This window comes from Sardina pilchardus, chromosome 5 (assembly GCF_963854185.1).
Source record: "Sardina pilchardus chromosome 5, fSarPil1.1, whole genome shotgun sequence".
Classification (NCBI taxonomy): domain Eukaryota; kingdom Metazoa; phylum Chordata; class Actinopteri; order Clupeiformes; family Clupeidae; genus Sardina; species Sardina pilchardus.
The window spans coordinates 12,554,935-12,572,753 of NC_084998.1; the positions used below are offsets into that span (position 1 = coordinate 12,554,935).

The window sequence follows — 17,819 nt, forward strand, 5'->3', positions numbered from 1 at the left end:
CTCTTTTTCTACATTTGAGTGCATTTTTAGTTCTTAAACTCAGTCCTTCCTGAGGTCCAGTTAACTGGATGAAGACTGTTTTTGAAATCTCATCATCTAAAACTGTATCTATGCTTACCTGTTAAGCCAATGAGTACTATGTCAATCAACTGCGGGTTACCTAATTAGATTGGTATATTGTGACACAGTGTGTCTACTGTAGCTCTTCACTTCTCACTCCACCTTGACCAGGAAGTTGCAATGCATGCCACTGAATATATGCAGTTGCGAGTGACACAAGTGGGAGGCATAGTCAGAGACCAAAGTGGCTGCACATCACAAAATGAGTCCTCTCTGGGTCCTGTCCATGTTGTTCACCATAACAGGTAAGTTATAGTTGTTTTACTCTTTGAAATGTGTTTTTCCACATTTCCATCTGTACATGAACCATAAAAAATTGCACTTTATTTGGATAGTCTGCCTATGTACAGACTTAATAGATGTAGTAGATGTAGTCATTAAGAATTACTTAACCAAACTCAATCACTGACCATAACTTGTTCACAGAGTGTCAAATAATATCAACCTCTGTAGATTGTTTAGCTCACCTTCCAAGTAAAGTGTGACCTACAATTTGCCAAAACATCAAGAATATAAATAGTATAGTATAGTAAAAGTATAGTTTTTTACATAGAGTGAATACTCCAAGCTTTACATAGTGTGAATACTCCAATCATTAAAATATACGCAACAGTTAAATTAGTCGATTCCAATTTGCAGATTCTTTGGAAATCATCAAAGCTGCCAGAGGTGGTTCAGTCCTACTACCTTGTGAGCTGACCTTTGGTGATCAATATGAGGGATTTCAGGTGCGGTGGAGTAAAAAAGGACTTGAAAGATATATATGTGAATATTTCCTAAATTTGACAGATGTGAGGCCTGTGCACTGCATGTCGTCCTTTGAACCCTCATTGCAGGGTTTGAATGTTAAATATTTTAAATCTGATCACTCTGGATCCTATAGCTGCTTCATAACAGGAATTATACCGCCCCCCACTATGGACATTAATACCTTTACAGTGGAACTTCGTGCAGACGGTATTTACCATTACATGTTTAAAAAAATGTAGATCTTCATGTGAAATGTTCACATTTTTGAGTCAATCCTTGTATTTTTTTTATCCTTGCATAGATATACAAATTAACAAAAAAGGATCTCAAATTATATAATTGCCATGTCTCAGTGAAGGAAAAATATGTATGCCCTGTTTAGTGAGTGAACCATTCTCTTTTTCTGTATGTTTAACGTTTAGGTCCAAGCCTTGAGTTAGTGATTACCACTGATTCTGGTTTTGTTGAGCTGTTGTGTACATTTGATGCTGTAGATCAAGGGCAAGTTGGTTTTATCTGGAACTCGAGGGGCAAGAATAAATCTGAACAGGTGCAAATCACCAACAGCTCATCCAGTGTTAGCAGCTCTCTGCGCTTATGTGAAGCTGAGAGGAGAGATGGAGACACCATTACCTGCAGTGTTTCACATCCATCAGGTCACTTTACATCAAGCTGGACTATTCATGAACAGAATGGGGGTTATGAAGGTAAGCAGTGCCTGTATGCCCAACATATACATGTTGTACTGAAGCAGTAATATTGCAGGCTACAATGACATGGAATGTAGTTCCGTATGTACAGTAGACAGTTACCCATGTGAAAATGTAAGTAAATGTGCATGCAGTGTGTATGATAATTTTTTCCAACAAACACGTTGAGGGGAACTCTGTGACTGTGTCCCAAACCGCCTACTTGCACACTTCAAATACTTAGTTTAAGTATATAGTGCACATATTGGGACAATACTAACCATCGCAGGGGCGCCAACAGGGGGTGGCCAGGGGTGGCCGCGGCCACCACAACATAAACTCTGGCCACCCCTGGCCGATGGACGTGAAATGTGCGTCAAAAAACACACCCATTCTTCTCTGTTACATTGCTCCGCGATTATTTGTAGGAGGCTTTCCAACGAGACTAGACACTTGTCTGTACGATCAAGTATGAAAATAAAAAAAAATCAGGAAATATATCATATTTACAGTCTATACTGCTCTGCGTTCACCCGCGCATCAATTGCTTTCGCTTGAATTACTCGCGAAACCGGCATCGCACAGACATGCCACGCGTATCAGACGAAAGAGGAGAAACAGAGCTTTCCATTGATACCAAACACATCGATCCTTCTGTGATATAAAAATAGAAGAAGTGACAAATAAATAATAATGTCATATAATTTAGGCTATTACTCGTTTGATTTACTCATGAGCTGCCGCGATCAGAAAGATAGGGCTGATGAATGAGGAGACACAGAGCTATCCACAGATACCAAATAGGATACCGTCTAGGTTATAAAACAGACGAAGTGACAGCAAAATAATATCTTAATTTAGCTCCACTTACCCCATGTCTTTGTGGGGGTTTTGTGGCATACAGTAGCCTGACATAGTCCAACGTTATCATGTGTTTCTCTATGGCAAGGCACGTTCATAATCCGGTTTTGAGATCCTAGCAACTCCTGTATGGTATCCAATTCAAGACTCATATTGCATTCAAATATGTTAATGCAATAAACACTTTTTTTTGCCTTTACTTTGTTCATTGCAATGTAGTAAAGTTATTATAGAGAATCATCATGCACGTCATGTGTGCTAACGCGCAAGTCAGCTCATCAGCTCGTGTCACAAATATGGAGCACAAAAAGTGTCAAAAAGTCATTTTCATCACTAAATAAAAATTGCCATTTATTTCTGTAAGGCACACACCACATATTTTCAGGGCAGTCAGACCTACACATATATTAGTAAAGTCATGTCGAGCTGTCAGCTTGCTGTGGTGAGATACACGTCAAAATTGGTATGGTATGCTTTTTGAATTTATATTATTTAAGGATCAAAATCAAATCAATGCAAATATTAATACATTATATTGTGACAGATCTGGATAGCCTAGACTGTGCTGAAAAAAAAAAAAAAACAATATGTAGCATGTGTGAATGGCACTTACAATGACCAGGATACATGCTTCTAACTAGTGAAAATGCCCTTAAAACAGCCTAGGCAGGGTTGCCAATTCCGCTTATTATAAGCGACTTTGGGCTTGCTTTTTTGTGAAGTTGCTTGGAAAAATCAGAAGTCGCGGGTTGCGGGTTTTTGGGCTTGTTTTTCAGAGTTGTGACTTGTTTATAATTTGCTCCATACGCTGTCTCCCTTTGCCCTGTATACAATCTTAATGCACCACATACATACAATTCCTATGCACGACGCACAAACACAAGCCTACATGCAGCTCTGACAACGATCAAGGGATCTCATAGCAGCCTTTTTAATAACTTACGGACGACCTGTCTCTGTCATTGGCCATTTCAGAGGCCGTTTTTTTTTTTTTGGTCTTCGGTCGCTTGTTTTGGGCTTGTTTTCAGGGTCCAGGTAGCTTATTTGGCTAGCAAAGTCTGGCAACACTGAGCCTAGGGCTCATGTGTTTAGCAGTCAAAATGTAAAAAAAAATTCCGGACCCCCGCTGACTGGTGCCACCCTAAAATTTCCAATGGCCTCACCTGGCCACCCCTGTTACTGTGCGTTCAGACCAAGACCGTCAAAAGCGTCAAGAGCGCCGGAAATCATTCATTTTCTATGGAGAGTTGGCGTTACCGGCGTCAAAAGCGTTCTGGGCGTGAGCGTGGCTTCATGAGCTTCACGGGCGTCAAAAAAAAGTTGAACCTCAGTTAACTTTATGGTAATGAGCTATGACACGGTTCGGCGTTAACTAATCAGAATGTCAAACTCGCAGGATTGCTGCTTGTGGTTTGTTCAAATGTTTCACGTCATGGCTTTGACGCTTTCGGCGCCGAACTGGGTTAAGCGTCGAGCTATGAGCTTCACCAGCGACTTTGACGCTTTTGACGGTTTTGGTCTGAATGCACAGTTACAATCTGCTGGCGCCACTGCCAGTATGGGTGGAAGCGCTCAGTGCACACTAGCAGTGTACTGACAGAAGTATACGATTTGAGACACAGCCTGTATGTGTGGAGCAAAGTAACCCAAGTTGGTCTGTTGTGCTGACTTGAATTCTGCAAATAAAACATGGGAATGTACAGTAATCATTAAAACAAGCACACCATTTTAAAGCAGCATGTGATTTAGGAAAACAAGCACTTGATTCAGTAAAACATTCGCTCATTGTCAAAGAAATCTCTCAGTTGGGTCTGGTGTTCTGCCCAGCGGGTACAGATTGGTACAAAACAAATTAAATCATCTGTGTAGTCAGTGACCCCAAGTGATTTTTTTTTTTTTTTTTTTTTAAGACAGCAACCGGATGTTGAAAATAATCTGCATTTGTACTTTAACTGGGACATTGTTGACGATTGTCTTGTCTCTCATTGCAATAGTAAGTAAATATTTACATATAGATATTGAAATAAGATGAATTTGCCATTTTGATTTGCGCCACCACATTTAGAAGGCAATGACAATAATTGCACAATAATTGCAAAGCTATCGTTACGTGTACTGTATAACATTGTATCACACTTTTTATTCTTTCATTTCATTTTTTCTTTCATTCTTTGTTGCTTAGGTGTTGCTTAGATGTGTGATTTGGTGCATGTTTCAGACTATGGCATTTGTTGCCTTACAAATAACATGTACTTATATTACATTTAATATTTTCTGGTGCAGGTAAGAAGAGGAAGATTCCGGAGATGATGCCTCCGTAATGTTGGGATTCCCATCAGAAAAAGCAGAACAGAAACACAGCATAAACAGACAGTCAGCTTAAAACTGCTTTTCAACTTTTGATGCATTCTCAGAATCAAACTGTTCTCATCACTCATGTACTGTAGTAAGTTCATGGTTAATGTTATGCATATGACCTCTTTGCTGAAATATTGCAGTAGTTTTGCCACAGTGTTTGCCTTGTGACATTGCCTTCAGATCAGGTTTTTGTGGGTGAAAGAATATTTCATCATCCATGTTTTTGATAATAAACATGTAAGGCCTCTCCTCAGACCCAGTGCTTCTTTGCTTGCTCTAAAGATAACAGCCAGGACCTACGAAAACAACTATGGACTTCCACATGTTTCGTTTATCCCAGCAGGCGAGTTAGACAGTACCACGTTCGCCTATTAAATATATTACACCCTGGAGGCTAAGGCTTAGATTCAAATGAATCTTTCAGGTTAATGGTCATTTACTTTAATATACAAAATCATCAGAACATTATGGACAACAAAGTAAAGTGTTCTGGAGTGGTCAATGATGCCAAACATACGAATGATGTCAAAATCAAAAGCTCTGTGAAAAATATAAGGCTAGATGAGTTCCCACTCCCCCGGTTCCCACTACTGACCGTTTATAAACCGCGAGCATGGCGGTATCTCCCACAGAGGACAGTCAGGACACTGAGGTCACGACCTCGGTATTTCTTGCCTCAAGTTCCGTTTCATTTATTAAGTAAAACTAGCTGACGAGACAATTATTATTGCCTCAAAGCACCGTCAGATGTCACATAGCTTAGTTGCAGCAGTGCCGCTGCTGGCCATTTTGGTGCCCCCCCCCCCCCCAACAAAAAAAAAAAAAGTAAATAGATATCAGTACAGGCCCCCCACAGGGGTGTGTCCTTTCCCCGCTGCTCCACTCCCTCTACACTAATGACTGCACCTCGAAGAGCCCGTGTAAAACTCCTGAAGTGTCCGGATGACACTACCGTCATTGGTTTGATTCAGGATGGTGATGAGTGCTTGCAGGAGGTGGAGCAACTGGTCCAGTGGTGTAGTCAGAACCACCTGGAGCTTAACCCCAAGAAGACCGTGGAGATGACAGTGGACTTTAGGAGAAGTCCCCCCCACTCCCCCCCTCGCCATTCAGAACGACACCGTGTTCATTGTGGATTCCTTTAGGTTCCTGGGATCAACCATCTCACAGGGCCAAAATGGTCTTCCCACATTGACACTATCCAGAAAAGGGCCCAGCAGAGGTTATACGTCCTGAGACAGATAAAGGAAGTTTAATCTGCCTAAGGAGCTGCTGACCACTTTCTACTCAGCGATCATTCAGTCATCTGCACATGAAAGTGTAAACTATATTGTCGAATTATGCGAAAACGTGAAATTCGACATTTGTAGCCTACCCTACATTTGTTTATCATGGATTTTCTTAAAATAGCACCATGTGCAAAGCGACTGATTTTGCTTTGCAGGGTCACAAATTCCTTGTTTGTTTAATTAAGCTGATTCTGATTCTGATACTGATTTCTCAAAGCATGGTCTAAATAGCCACTCCCACCTCTGACTATGATTGATATAAGGAACTTCAGTGTGATACTCCTGCTTCACTTCAATCAAAATGAAACCAAGCATTACTCTGGGTCTTTTGTGTGCACTCTTCTCTAAAGGTTAGATTTTTGTCATCACCATGCTTTAATTTAATTTTGCCTCTTGTTGTATTGTAGATGATATTGTTTTCTACAATATCATCACTTCAAATGTAGGTATAGTTTTACATCTTGAAAACAGAATTCGAGGTTCACAAATTTGCTTTGCATGTCTCCAGTGGCTGCATTGACTTGCTATCAGTGCATCCCTGATACCGACCAGATGTGCAGACATAAAGAAACCTGTAGTGCAGGATATTGTGCTAGCGTCACTGCGAATTCTTATGTAGGTAAGAATAATCCTTTTAGTGTCATGCCATTCCATGGTCTTTTACTGGTGCATAATTCTGCCTGTACTATGATCAATTGTTTGCTTTCACTGATAGGTGGTAAACAAGGGGTAGCAAATGGTAAATGGAAAGTAAGAGATAACGCAAATTCGAAGAGGTTTTTATCATCAGAGAATTGCACCTCTTGGTCAGTAAGCTACGGAACTTATAGGACAACCTTGAGCACCAAATGCTGCAAGACTGACCGCTGCAATTCTGAGAACACTCCAGGTATGTTTCGTTTGTCTGCACTGTCTTGGGGTGACAGCAGTAACCTCTTTGGTTCCACACCTACAGTAGGTTTTCCATAATTCCATGATATATTCATTTAATGTGTGTGAACACTCATATGTTCTGTTTAAGTTCTAAGAAATTAGCAGCACCTACTGTACAGTATGATCAAAAAGTTTTTTTTGTAATTGAATTTGCTTGTTTTCTCACAAAAAGAGAAAATGATCATATCATCATAAATGTGATCTCACAGGGGTAAATAACAATACATTATGTTCATATCATTTGGTAACTGAGCTAAAGTAAACATCTGCTATGTTAACATTGTGATGGCTGTATTGATTTAAAAGCCTAATGTGTGTGTGTGTGTGTGTTTTAGAGCTAAATCCAAATACTCTCAATGGGAAGAAGTGTTTCACCTGTGAGAGAGGCAATTGCACAAAAATGATGTCCTGCTTTGGAAACGAGGACAGGTGTTTCAAAGCTGGTGAGTTTTTTTTCCCCATCATTCTCAATTTTATTTCAGTTCTCTTTTTTAACCATCAACCATTTATTCATTTTTTTGCAGATATTAAGAACAGCACAGACATTCTGAAAGGATGTGCCTCTAGCAATATCTGCATCGTCACTCACATTGGCTCTAGAATTATCAACATAAACTGTTGTGAGGGAAACCTGTGCAACAGTGACAAAAGCGGGTGGGAAAAAGAAGTGGGACAGAGTGGCTCGTCTCGCCGCGTACGTGTCCGGTGGATGCCGGCCTTTATGCTTCTACTTGGGTCTCTTGTCTCAGTCTTGCTCTTCCACTGAGAAGTCATTGTTGGAATGAAAAATAGAATAATGATTCATAATAATATTTATGAACTGACATGTATCTCATTCATGAGACCCACATCAACTTTTGTTGTAAATGACATAATGCATACATTTAATTATGACATTATATTGACATTTGATTTGTATGTTTGTGTTTTCTGTAAAAGGCACAATAGACAACAGACAAATAACAATAAACAATATAAAACTTTATTTTCAGAGGTTTTTCACACCTTATGTGAGAATTCTGTGCCATTTAATTACATTGTGTAATTATTTTAACATTATTTTATCGTACCATGAAACATCGTTTTGAGGGCATTGACTGAATCTCTAATCAAGTACGGAGAGAAAGACAGCAATCCATATTAGGCCTACATGTTTTTCATCTTTTTCCATCTCATTCTTTACTTTCCAGCAGCAAGGAGTTCAGAGCTGCTTAGCACGTCCTCATAATAATAATTAAAAAAAATAAAACATTTTGAAGGATCAACACTTAAGGGCCCAACCCATCTGCCTAGGGTCAGTTATAGTACAGTAAGGTCATTTTTAGTGTCAGAAAGTTCAAATAGTCCATTGTAGGGAATAAATTGTCCATTGGGATTAGGAATTGTCTTAAGGAAAGTAAAGGATCGCTAGGATGCGTGGGCCAGGAATCCGGACAAGGGGACAGCAACAGGCGATGGGATGGTAGGGCAGTCATAGGGACTTCAGGTGGGATGAGGGCACAAGGATGGCTGATAAGATATACTGTAGAGTGTTAGTTTACTATAAATCATGATGGTTAGTATTACATCTTTTTTCTGATAAGCACATACTGTAAAGCAATTTTTTTGTAACTATTGGCTATTTTTGCAAAACTACACACAAATAAGAAACCTTTCACCAAATTATCAAAACATTGTAGCTCTCTTGTAAAAGCTACTTGATTACTCCTCACACCTTCGTAAAAATTGTGTTTTCGTATCAAACAGTAAACACAAGCCATCATTTACTAAGCACAATGTGCCAACTACACACTGACGGTATGAATTCAAGACACATCTGGCTTTTGCTTTCTCTGCGCACAAGGTAGGCTACAGTACTGTATGTCAGTTTGAAGTCATACTTTTGTCATAGTTCTGTAAAAATAGGGATCTAAACTTCAAGTATTGGTATTTATTCACACTCATCAAAACAAAGACAAGTCAAAACACAAAATAGTAATTTCACTGAGACAAAAAGAATAAAATAAATATCTGTCTTCATGCATGTCTCTCTGGGTCCGGCCACAAAATTTCATCTACATCTCATGCAATGTCCTCCTGTCCAAAGCACCGGGGAAAATATCTTCTGGAATGCCATCCAGGCCTGACACGATAACTTGTCAGTATCCCCACATGCCTCCTCCATTGCCTGTAAAAGGGCTATGCATTGATGGGGATGACAGTAATAGACCTTCCAGTGCCAGGCAGAGAAGAACTCTTCAACTGGATTCAAGAATGGAGAGTATGAGGGGAGGTTGAGTACAATGAAGAGTGGGTGATCTGTAAACCAGTTGCGGACTAAAGCAGCCCTATGGACACCAACATTTCGGCTCAAGTTAGGCTGGACCCATTGACCAGCTTCCCGCAGGGTCATTCCATGGTTGATTGCATGGTCCACTATAGCAGCTCTGATGTCATCAGTAGGCCTACAGTAATTCTATTGCTTACTCTTATTACCCTTCCTCTTCCCCTCCTCCTCGTCTTCCTCTTGGTCCTCCTTGTCCTCTTCCTCTTACTTCACCTCCGTGTCCTTGTCGTCCTCTCCCTCTTGAAGAAAAAACTGTAACTAGGTGTACCGCATAGCGGTACACAATATGACCGCCGCTCTGCTCTGCACATTCTCTCCACGAAAATAAATTGTGCTTGTCAACTTTCCTGTACCTATTTGTGCAATTTACATGCATATATCTCCTCTTGCAGCTCATGTGTAGGCCTATAGCCTAAATTAGTGTGTGCATGTGTGTGTTTGCTTTCAAGTAGAAGTGTGTGTGTGTGTGTGTGTGTGTGTGTGTGTGTGTGTGTGTGTGTGTGTGTGTGTGTGTGTGTGTGTGTGTGTGTGTGTGTGGATGCGCGTGTGTGCGTGCGTGTATGCGTGTGTGTAGGCCTATGTCTGCCTGCATACGTGAGTGTGGCTGTTGTTCGGCCTCCGGCCTCATGGCTACGGCCAAACAACACCCGTGGGAATATCCATTAGCAACCACACTCTCACTCGCGCTATATTGCTTAATTATAGAGAGAGCCAGCTCTCTCGCCTTAGCGCTTTGTACAGCACAGAATCTGGCTTAGTTGGTAGGCTACATCAGCTATACAACAACATTCTACTATGAGTTGATTCTGGTTCCAGTGCCATCTTAGTCCATCTCCACTGAATTTCAGCATGTCATTTCCAGTACAGGTAAGCATCTCATTGTTGGCCCTATATTGCATCTTTATAGTAGGCCTATTTAATTACAGTGCATGAAAATGCACTGTACTGTTCTTCCTCGGTCTTCTTCTTCTTCTTCTTCTTATTCTTCTTCTAACGCACGCAATTCAGCTTCAACCGTTTAACGTAGAAACTTCATTCAAACGTTGTTGCGTAGGTCTTGCTTATGCCATGCCTGCTTTGTATTTTTCAACTTTGTAACTTTTATACTTTTTAAACTATTAGTTAAAAACTATTACAATTTCCCCCATAGACTTAACATTGCTCATTATGACATCACGGCAGCAATTAGAATCTTAGGCCAGGTGGCCGGCCACCTGGGCACCAACTGTCAGTTTCTCTGGCTTTAAGCATACAGTCTCTCAGAAGACTACATATCCTGTTAACTGTTTACTCTGTCCACAACTGTTTCAAAATAAAAGTCCTCACTGCAATAATACACTATTAAATCATTTAACCATTGAAACTACTCAACTATTGAACTGTTCAACCATTCCAACTGTCAGTTATTATCCACTATGCCTCCAGTCAACTACATGAAACCTCCATGTACCTAGCAACCAACATAGCAACCATTAAAATTAAGCGTTTATGACCGTTTCCATAGCAACCGACATGATTATACTGCAGTAACTTCTTGTTTCCTGATAGTGGCCACCATGGATACCCTAGCAACAAATGTTTCAAAATAAAAGTCCTCACTAGCAAGTTAGCTAGTTAGCATGGTTAGCATTGTTAGCATAGTTAGCATTTTTAGCATAACTGCAAAAAAATCATCAACTAAGTTAGCTAATCAACCTGGTTAGCATTGTTAGCAAGTTTAGCATTGTTAGCATAGTTAGCATTTTTAGCATTGCTGCTAGAAATCATTGGTTAAGTTAGCTAATCAACCTGGTTAGCATTGTTAGTAAAGTTAGCATTGCTAGCATAATTAGCATTTTTAGCGTAACTGCTAGAAATCATTAGCTAAGTTAGCTAATCAACATTTTAACATGAATAGAAATCATTAGTTAAGTTAGAACTGGAATGTTTCATCTTTAAACAGTCTACCTTCACACTATCAACTCTCTGTAAACTATGCAACCACCATGTTTACCCTAGCTACACCTTAGTAACCATATCTACATTATCTATCTATTTCTGCATTTTTATGCACTGGTAATTCCTTGGAATTGCATTTCTAGTTAACCATTAGTTTTCGCATTCGTTTTCACATGTCAGAGGTAGCTTAAGGCTATCTGCAACTACGTGTCACTTCACAGTGCGTTGAGGCAAGGGCAATGGTCTTGTCGGCCTTTTTTTAAAAAAAATGATACTGTAATAAATGAAACGAAACTTGAATAAAGGAACATGGGAGTATTTTGTGGTAGATAGCCTAGCCTATACGACCATGACGGCAACTGACTAACCTACGTGTTGGGGTAATGATAATTGTCTCGTCAACTTTAGCCTACTTAAAGTAACACTAAAAGAGTTTTTTTGTATCTTGCTTTAAAGGTGCACTATGAGACCTTGCATGGTTTTTAGAGCAATTTTATTTTTTGTCTCAAATCATAGCCATCTCCCGTTGATCAACCTTCTGCCTGCCCCTCAATAGGCCTATTGTGAAATCCGGTCTCTGGAACACGGGCTGTAAAACCTCAAACAAACACTGGCACAGGATGTGTACCAAAACATAACAAACCATATTTCAGCCAATCACATCTCTTGAAGAAAGAGATACAGTGTGTGGTAGAGACACACACACACACACACACACACACACACACACACACACACACACACACACACAATTTATTGCTGTTTGTTAATGTTCATTACCAGCTTCCTTTCATATAGGCTATGGTGATATGGGCCTGTTAAATATTGTCTGTCTCTGACATGCCATGACTTTGTCAAAAGCAAACCTGATGACCCTGTCAGATTAGATCTTGCTCTGCCAAGATATGTGACAGGCCTGTCAGCCAAGATTGAACATTTATGTTCTCATGTACATGAACTTTTCTACTTTTGGCACTAGAGGGAGTAGTGGGACTTGCAAGGTTCTGTATGACTTCCTATTAAGAGGCGCAGAATAGACTTTTTCCCCATTCAACTGCATATTGTATAAAGCAAAAGCCTTGTCTGTGCCTGTACATATCTCATCATTTGTCACAATTCTGAGTCATGCATACAAATACATTCTGACTGTGCAGTGTGTGAACATTGTAGAAAGAGGGATGATCAAACTTAGTTCCAGGTTGTGTTTAAGCCGGTATGTAAATAGAGTGGATATTATTCATATCAACAGAGATGGGAAAAACTATTATGCAGTCAGTAATAAGCACACCGGTCATATGTGAAGGTAAATGAGAGATTGACAACAGGTTTAGCTTTTTGTGTAACTTATTTCTTACATACTTCCTCTCTCTCTTTCTCTCTCTCTCTCTCTGTCTCACACATACAGTACTTCCTCTCTCTCTCTCTCTCTCTCTCTCTCTTCTCAACATTAATGTAGCACTAGCCAACTACCCAAGGTCCTTTTCCACACAGCATTACAGATAGACATACAGTATGTAATGCATTATGATAATTGCATCCAATCTAACCATGACCAGTACACTCTTTGCAGTTACTCTTCCAAAAATAGCAGAAGAGAAACGTTTTACATTCATTGCTGAACCTGCCGTTCCATATGGCAGGAACTGAGACCAGCAGGAGGGCTTGAGCTGGTCCGGGCTTTTCTGTCCATCACCAACACCAGCAGACATAATCAGATGGTCTCTGTCATCCAGTCAGCCCAACACACATTTCACTACTCCTTCACCCCCCCCCCCCTGCCTCATGTGTTGTACTGTGCTGTGCTGTTCTGTGCTGTGTTGTGCTGTGTTGTGCTGTGCTGTGCTGTGCTGTGATGTGATGTGATGTGATGTGATGTGATGTGATGTGATGTGTCCTGTCCTGCCCTGCCCTGTGCTGTGCTGTGCTGTGCTGTGCTGTGTTTTGCTGTCTTGTGCTGTGCTGCGCTGTGCTGTGCTGTGCTGTGTTGTGCTGTGTTGTGTTGTGCTGTGCTGTGCTGTGCTGTGCTGTGCTGTTCTGTGCTGTGCTGTGCTGTGCTGTGCTGTGCTGTGCTGTGCTGTGATGTGATGTGATGTGATGTGATGTGTCCTGTCCTGCCCTGCCCTGTGCTGTGCTGTGCTGTGCTGTGCTGTGTTTTGCTGTCTTGTGCTGTGCTGCGCTGTGCTGTGCTGTGCTGTGTTGTGCTGTGTTGTGCTGTGCTGTGCTGTGCTGTGCTGTGCTGTGCTGTTCTGTGCTGTGCTGTGCTGTGCTGTGCTGTGCTGTACTGCATTGTCCTGTGCTGTACTGCATTGTGCTGTGCTATGCTGTGCTGTACTGTGTTCTGCTGTACTGTGTTCTGGTGTGCTGTGGACTGCTGTGCTGTGCTGTACTCTACTGTACTGTACTGCGTTGTACTGTACTGTACTGTGCTGTGCTGTGCTGTGTTGTCCTGTGCTGTCCTGTACTGTACTGCATTGTGCTGTGCTATGCTGTGCTGTACTGTGTTCTGCTGTACTGTGTTCTGGTGTGCTGTGGACTGCTGTGCTGTGCTGTACTCTACTGTACTGTACTGCGTTGTACTGTACTGTACTGTGCTGTGCTGTGTTGTCCTGTGCTGTGTTGTCCTGTACTGTGCTGTGCTGTGCTGTGCTGTGCTCTGGAGGCCCAGCGGAGCGGAGTAGAGATGAGGCTGAGCCAATGTGGCAGTCCCCTCACTGGCTGCACCGCTCCAGGGTGGCGTCGCTGTATGCCTCCTGTTAGCGCTCTCTCTCTCTCTCTCTCTCTCTCTCTCTCTCTCTCTCTCTCTCTCTCTCTCTCTCTCTCTCTCTCCTTCTCTCTCTCTCATATGATCTCTCTCTGTTGCTGTCCCAGTCACTCACTTATTATCTCTCTGTTTCTGTCTCTCCCCACATCTTTCTATGTCTGTTTTTCTCTTTCTTAGCTTCTCTCTCGCTCGCTCAGCCGACTGATCTGTGCTTCTCTGTGGTGCTACGCTCTCTTCTTCTCCTTCTCTCTCTCCTCCTCTCTCTCTCTCTCTCTCTCTCTCTCTGCCGTTCCTTCACACACACTCAGATGCGTTCCCTCTCCTCCCCACCCTCTCTTACACTGATCCTATTGCCGTTGCACTCTCTTAGTCAGTCGCTCTCACAGGCTCCCCGCACACTTTTTCTAACCTCCGCACAGTTCGCTTTTGCCGTCTGCTCTCCCTCGTTCTCTCTCTGTCAATCTCTCCATCCCTCTAGCGCTTCCTTATCCAGTCTTCCTTCAGCATGTCTTCTGTTTTATTTAGCTTTTTCGGGGTTGGTGAAGCCTCACAACTGAGGAAAAAGGCTGACTGAGTGTTTTTTTTTTTTTGCTCTCATTCTTTTTTGTCTGACTTCTTTGACTTTTTCTCAACCACAAACCATTTTTTTTCTTCTAATCATCCTGTCTTCCAGACAACTAAGCTACGGTAGAACTTCATTCAACTAAGCTACAGTAGAACTTCATTCATCCTCATCTTGAACTTTTGTTTATACTGGTGATTTCCTCTTTGATTTCATTCCAACAGAATGGTAAGATAAAATGCTGGCTTTCTCTCTTTCTCCTCCTTGTTTCTCACTGTATGTGTGTGTGTGTTTGTGTTTATGTATGTGTGTGTGTGTGTGTGTGTGTGTGTGTGTGTGTGCTTTCCACTTAAGAACTTAAGTATTTCTTTAAAAATATAAGTCAATGTGCTCTAACTTCTAGATTTCATGAGAATACAGGAACAACATAATAAAATAATAATATAAGTTTATTTATTGATGCATTTTAAGTTTGCTTAATGTGTGTCTAATAGACAGAAAATAACGGAGAGAGCAAAAGACTGAGTAACACATCGGTCTCCATGGTTTCATCTCTCACCTCACTTTTCATATCCCTTCTGTAACTGTAGCACAAGCCTCCATGTTCGGATGTTGCATCAAACGCATCAACCTCAAAACTCTGGACTGACCATGCCTCCATCTCCTTGCCTCTGCAGCAGACACACAGATGCCCGTACACTGCCAACCATGTGGAGGAGGCGGGCATGAAGCACAGGGCACACCAGCGGGCACCATGGAGCGACGGCAGGAGCAGAGGGGGTGAGTGGCTTGCCTAGTCGAGCCTGGTGCCGCCAGTGCCAAGGTCAATGGTTTAATCACGGCTTGGAGCACACACACACACTCAAGAAAGTACTGTGCAGTGTCTTACTCTTAAAGTGACTAGCTGGGGTATGGATCTGGAGAGTGTTGTGGGTGAAAACTATTTTTTGTTTTGTAGGTTTGTTTGTTATTGATGTTGTTAGTCATCTGTGAGTCACGTCTTTGTTTATTTGCGTGCGCTGCCACATCATGTTTCCAATTACAGTTAAACAAGAGAAAGTGCTTGAGAGTTCAATCGAATTTACAAAACTGAAATGGCTTCAGGAATATCTCTGCACTCAGATTCACTTGTTGTCTCCTTTAGGTAGCTTATGCATGTGGTAGTTAGGTGAGCATATATTTTGCTTGAGCTCATGCATACTATTGCTCAGGTTCATGTGAATATGAATTTGATGTATACAAGTGGGTATGTGCACGGATGTGTTTGTGAAAATGTGTCTGTTTACCGTACATGTGTTTGTGTGCCAGCATAAACGCGTGCGTGTTTACATCTTTGTGCATATGTCATTGTTTTTACCATGTCTGTGTATTGGTGTGTGTGTGTGTGTCTGTGTGTGCCTGTGTGTGTGTGTCTGTGTCTGTCTGTCGGTCTGTCTTTGTGTGTGTGTCAGTGTTTGTATGCATAATTCTGCCACGTGTTGGTTTTCAGAAACAGAGGTGTCTGTTTGCACTCCTCTCCGCCTGAAACACAAGATTAATGAGATGATCCACTTGGCTAAGCACATTACTCATTTCCGTTTGGTGCAGCTGATTATTTAAGAGATGCACTCTTCTCCCGAAACAGGCAGAAAGGGAAAAGACACAGAAAGAGAGAGAGAGAGAGAGAGGGAGGGAGAGACAGAGTGAAAAATGTGACATGAAAGTGGTCTTATGCTGCGGGATTCACTGGGGCGTTGTGCGACTAATTTACTATGTAAACCTATAGGTACCCAACTTTAAATTGTACCTGTGAATTATTCATTCAGCATGTTGACACGTTGGAGCCGAGTATATTTAGCTCATTTCATGCCTTATGTAAGCCAGTGTAAGCATCATTCATTGCTAATGCTTGGAGAATTCATCCATGGTGAAGCACACTTGCTTTTACCTGCTCACTCAGATCGCCACTAAGACTGGAGCGGATCTGGCCCTGACCTGCGCCAGTTTAAGGCCAGAGCTGTGCATGCATGCTTGCAAATGTGCAGACTATAGAATGCAACAGTAGTAGAATGCAATATAAATTAATTTTAGTCTGAAACACGAGGAGATTCACAAGCTCTCCTCGACAGCAGCTCAGCTTGCAGTCGACTCAGTGCGTCTCAGACTGCAGGCGCGATGTGAGTCTGGACCAGCTGTGGGCCGGATCCGTGCGGAGTTAGCCGCTGTGTGTCTACAGCGCTGGCTAATGTGAGTCCAGTAAAAGTGAACGCTGCTCTGAATATTTTCACTTCAGTGATTCCCAGATGTGGCCAAGAGCTGCACGTGCTCGTGGAACTGCTCAGGGAACGAGACCTCTGATGAACAGATTCATTTGGTGTCGGAGACTTGCAGAAGAGCACAGTGGAGTCATACAGAGGGACTCCACTGATATAGCTTATCAATTCAAAACTAATAATATTCAGGATCAGTTCATGTTCAGGGTCATTTAGTTACAGATTTACTGGTTGAGAGATATGGGCTCATCCAGCTGCTGTATGTCATAAAGGGGGGAGTGTGTGCCGAATGGCAGAAAACGTTCTTTCTGCGTTCTACAGCTTCAGTGTCTGACACAGTTTGCTGTGTTGTGACAGAAGCGCAAAGAGAGTTCACACACTCAGACAAGAGAGGATGATGACATGGTGTGTGTGTGTGTGTGTGTGTGTGTGTGTGTGTGTGTGTGTGTGTGTGTGTGTGTGTGTGTGTGTGTGTGTGTGTGTGTGTGTGTGTGTGTGTGTGTGTGTGCGCGCGCGCATGTGACAACCTCTCACACATCTCTTCCTGGCTGAGACAGTTCAGATACCGGACTCCCATGGTGGCGGCGTTTCTTTGAAAGCCTGGTCCAGGGAGGGCCGAGGGAGGCACGCGGCGGTGTTGGTGTTCTCATGAATAAGACAGACCTTTTCTTATTTCCCCTGTTCCAATCCTGTCGGGGAACATGAATGCATTCATAAATGCCAATGCCTCTGTAACACATCCAAAGTGTGCTGTTCCTTTCAAAACCCCGACGCTATTACATGACGAGAGTAAATCTCTGGCGAGACAGAGTACAGAGTCTTGTCACAACTTCCGAAATAAAAGGCGCTCTGATGAACATTGCAGAATGTACAGATGTTAATTCTCCAGGTGTTGACGTCTATTCCTGGTGTTTTTTGCATCAAATGTCTGGCACTCGTAAGGTGATGCATGTATGGCATTTATATTATGCAAGGCATGT

The 17,819-nt window shown here is 42.0% G+C and overlaps 1 protein-coding gene and 1 long non-coding RNA gene across 7 annotated transcripts in view; both read left to right on the forward strand.

Annotated features, from left to right (window-relative positions):
• Nucleotides 1-270: 270 nt before the first annotated feature.
• Nucleotides 271-7,653, forward strand: LOC134080205 (uncharacterized). 6 transcript variants are annotated; one of them, XR_009939176.1, is made up of 8 exons: nt 271-365; nt 760-1,077; nt 1,293-1,577; nt 4,331-4,413; nt 4,704-4,866; nt 6,331-6,417; nt 6,576-7,443; nt 7,525-7,653. It is a non-coding gene; the product is annotated as an uncharacterized LOC134080205 (long non-coding RNA). The 6 variants fall into 6 exon arrangements; XR_009939177.1 differs by lacking the exon at nt 7,525-7,653 and having other exon boundaries at nt 6,576-6,682; nt 6,783-7,464; XR_009939179.1 differs by lacking the exon at nt 7,525-7,653 and having other exon boundaries at nt 760-848; nt 1,004-1,077; nt 6,576-7,464.
• Nucleotides 7,654-15,341: 7,688 nt separating this feature from the next.
• LOC134079783 (dystrophin-related protein 2-like) overlaps nt 15,342-17,819 on the forward strand; it is a 27,869-nt gene continuing 25,391 nt past the window's right edge. Inside the window, exon 1 of the mRNA XM_062535858.1 lies at nt 15,342-15,367. Coding sequence (XP_062391842.1) covers nt 15,342-15,367 — 26 coding nt within the window. The remainder of the gene's footprint in view (nt 15,368-17,819) is intronic.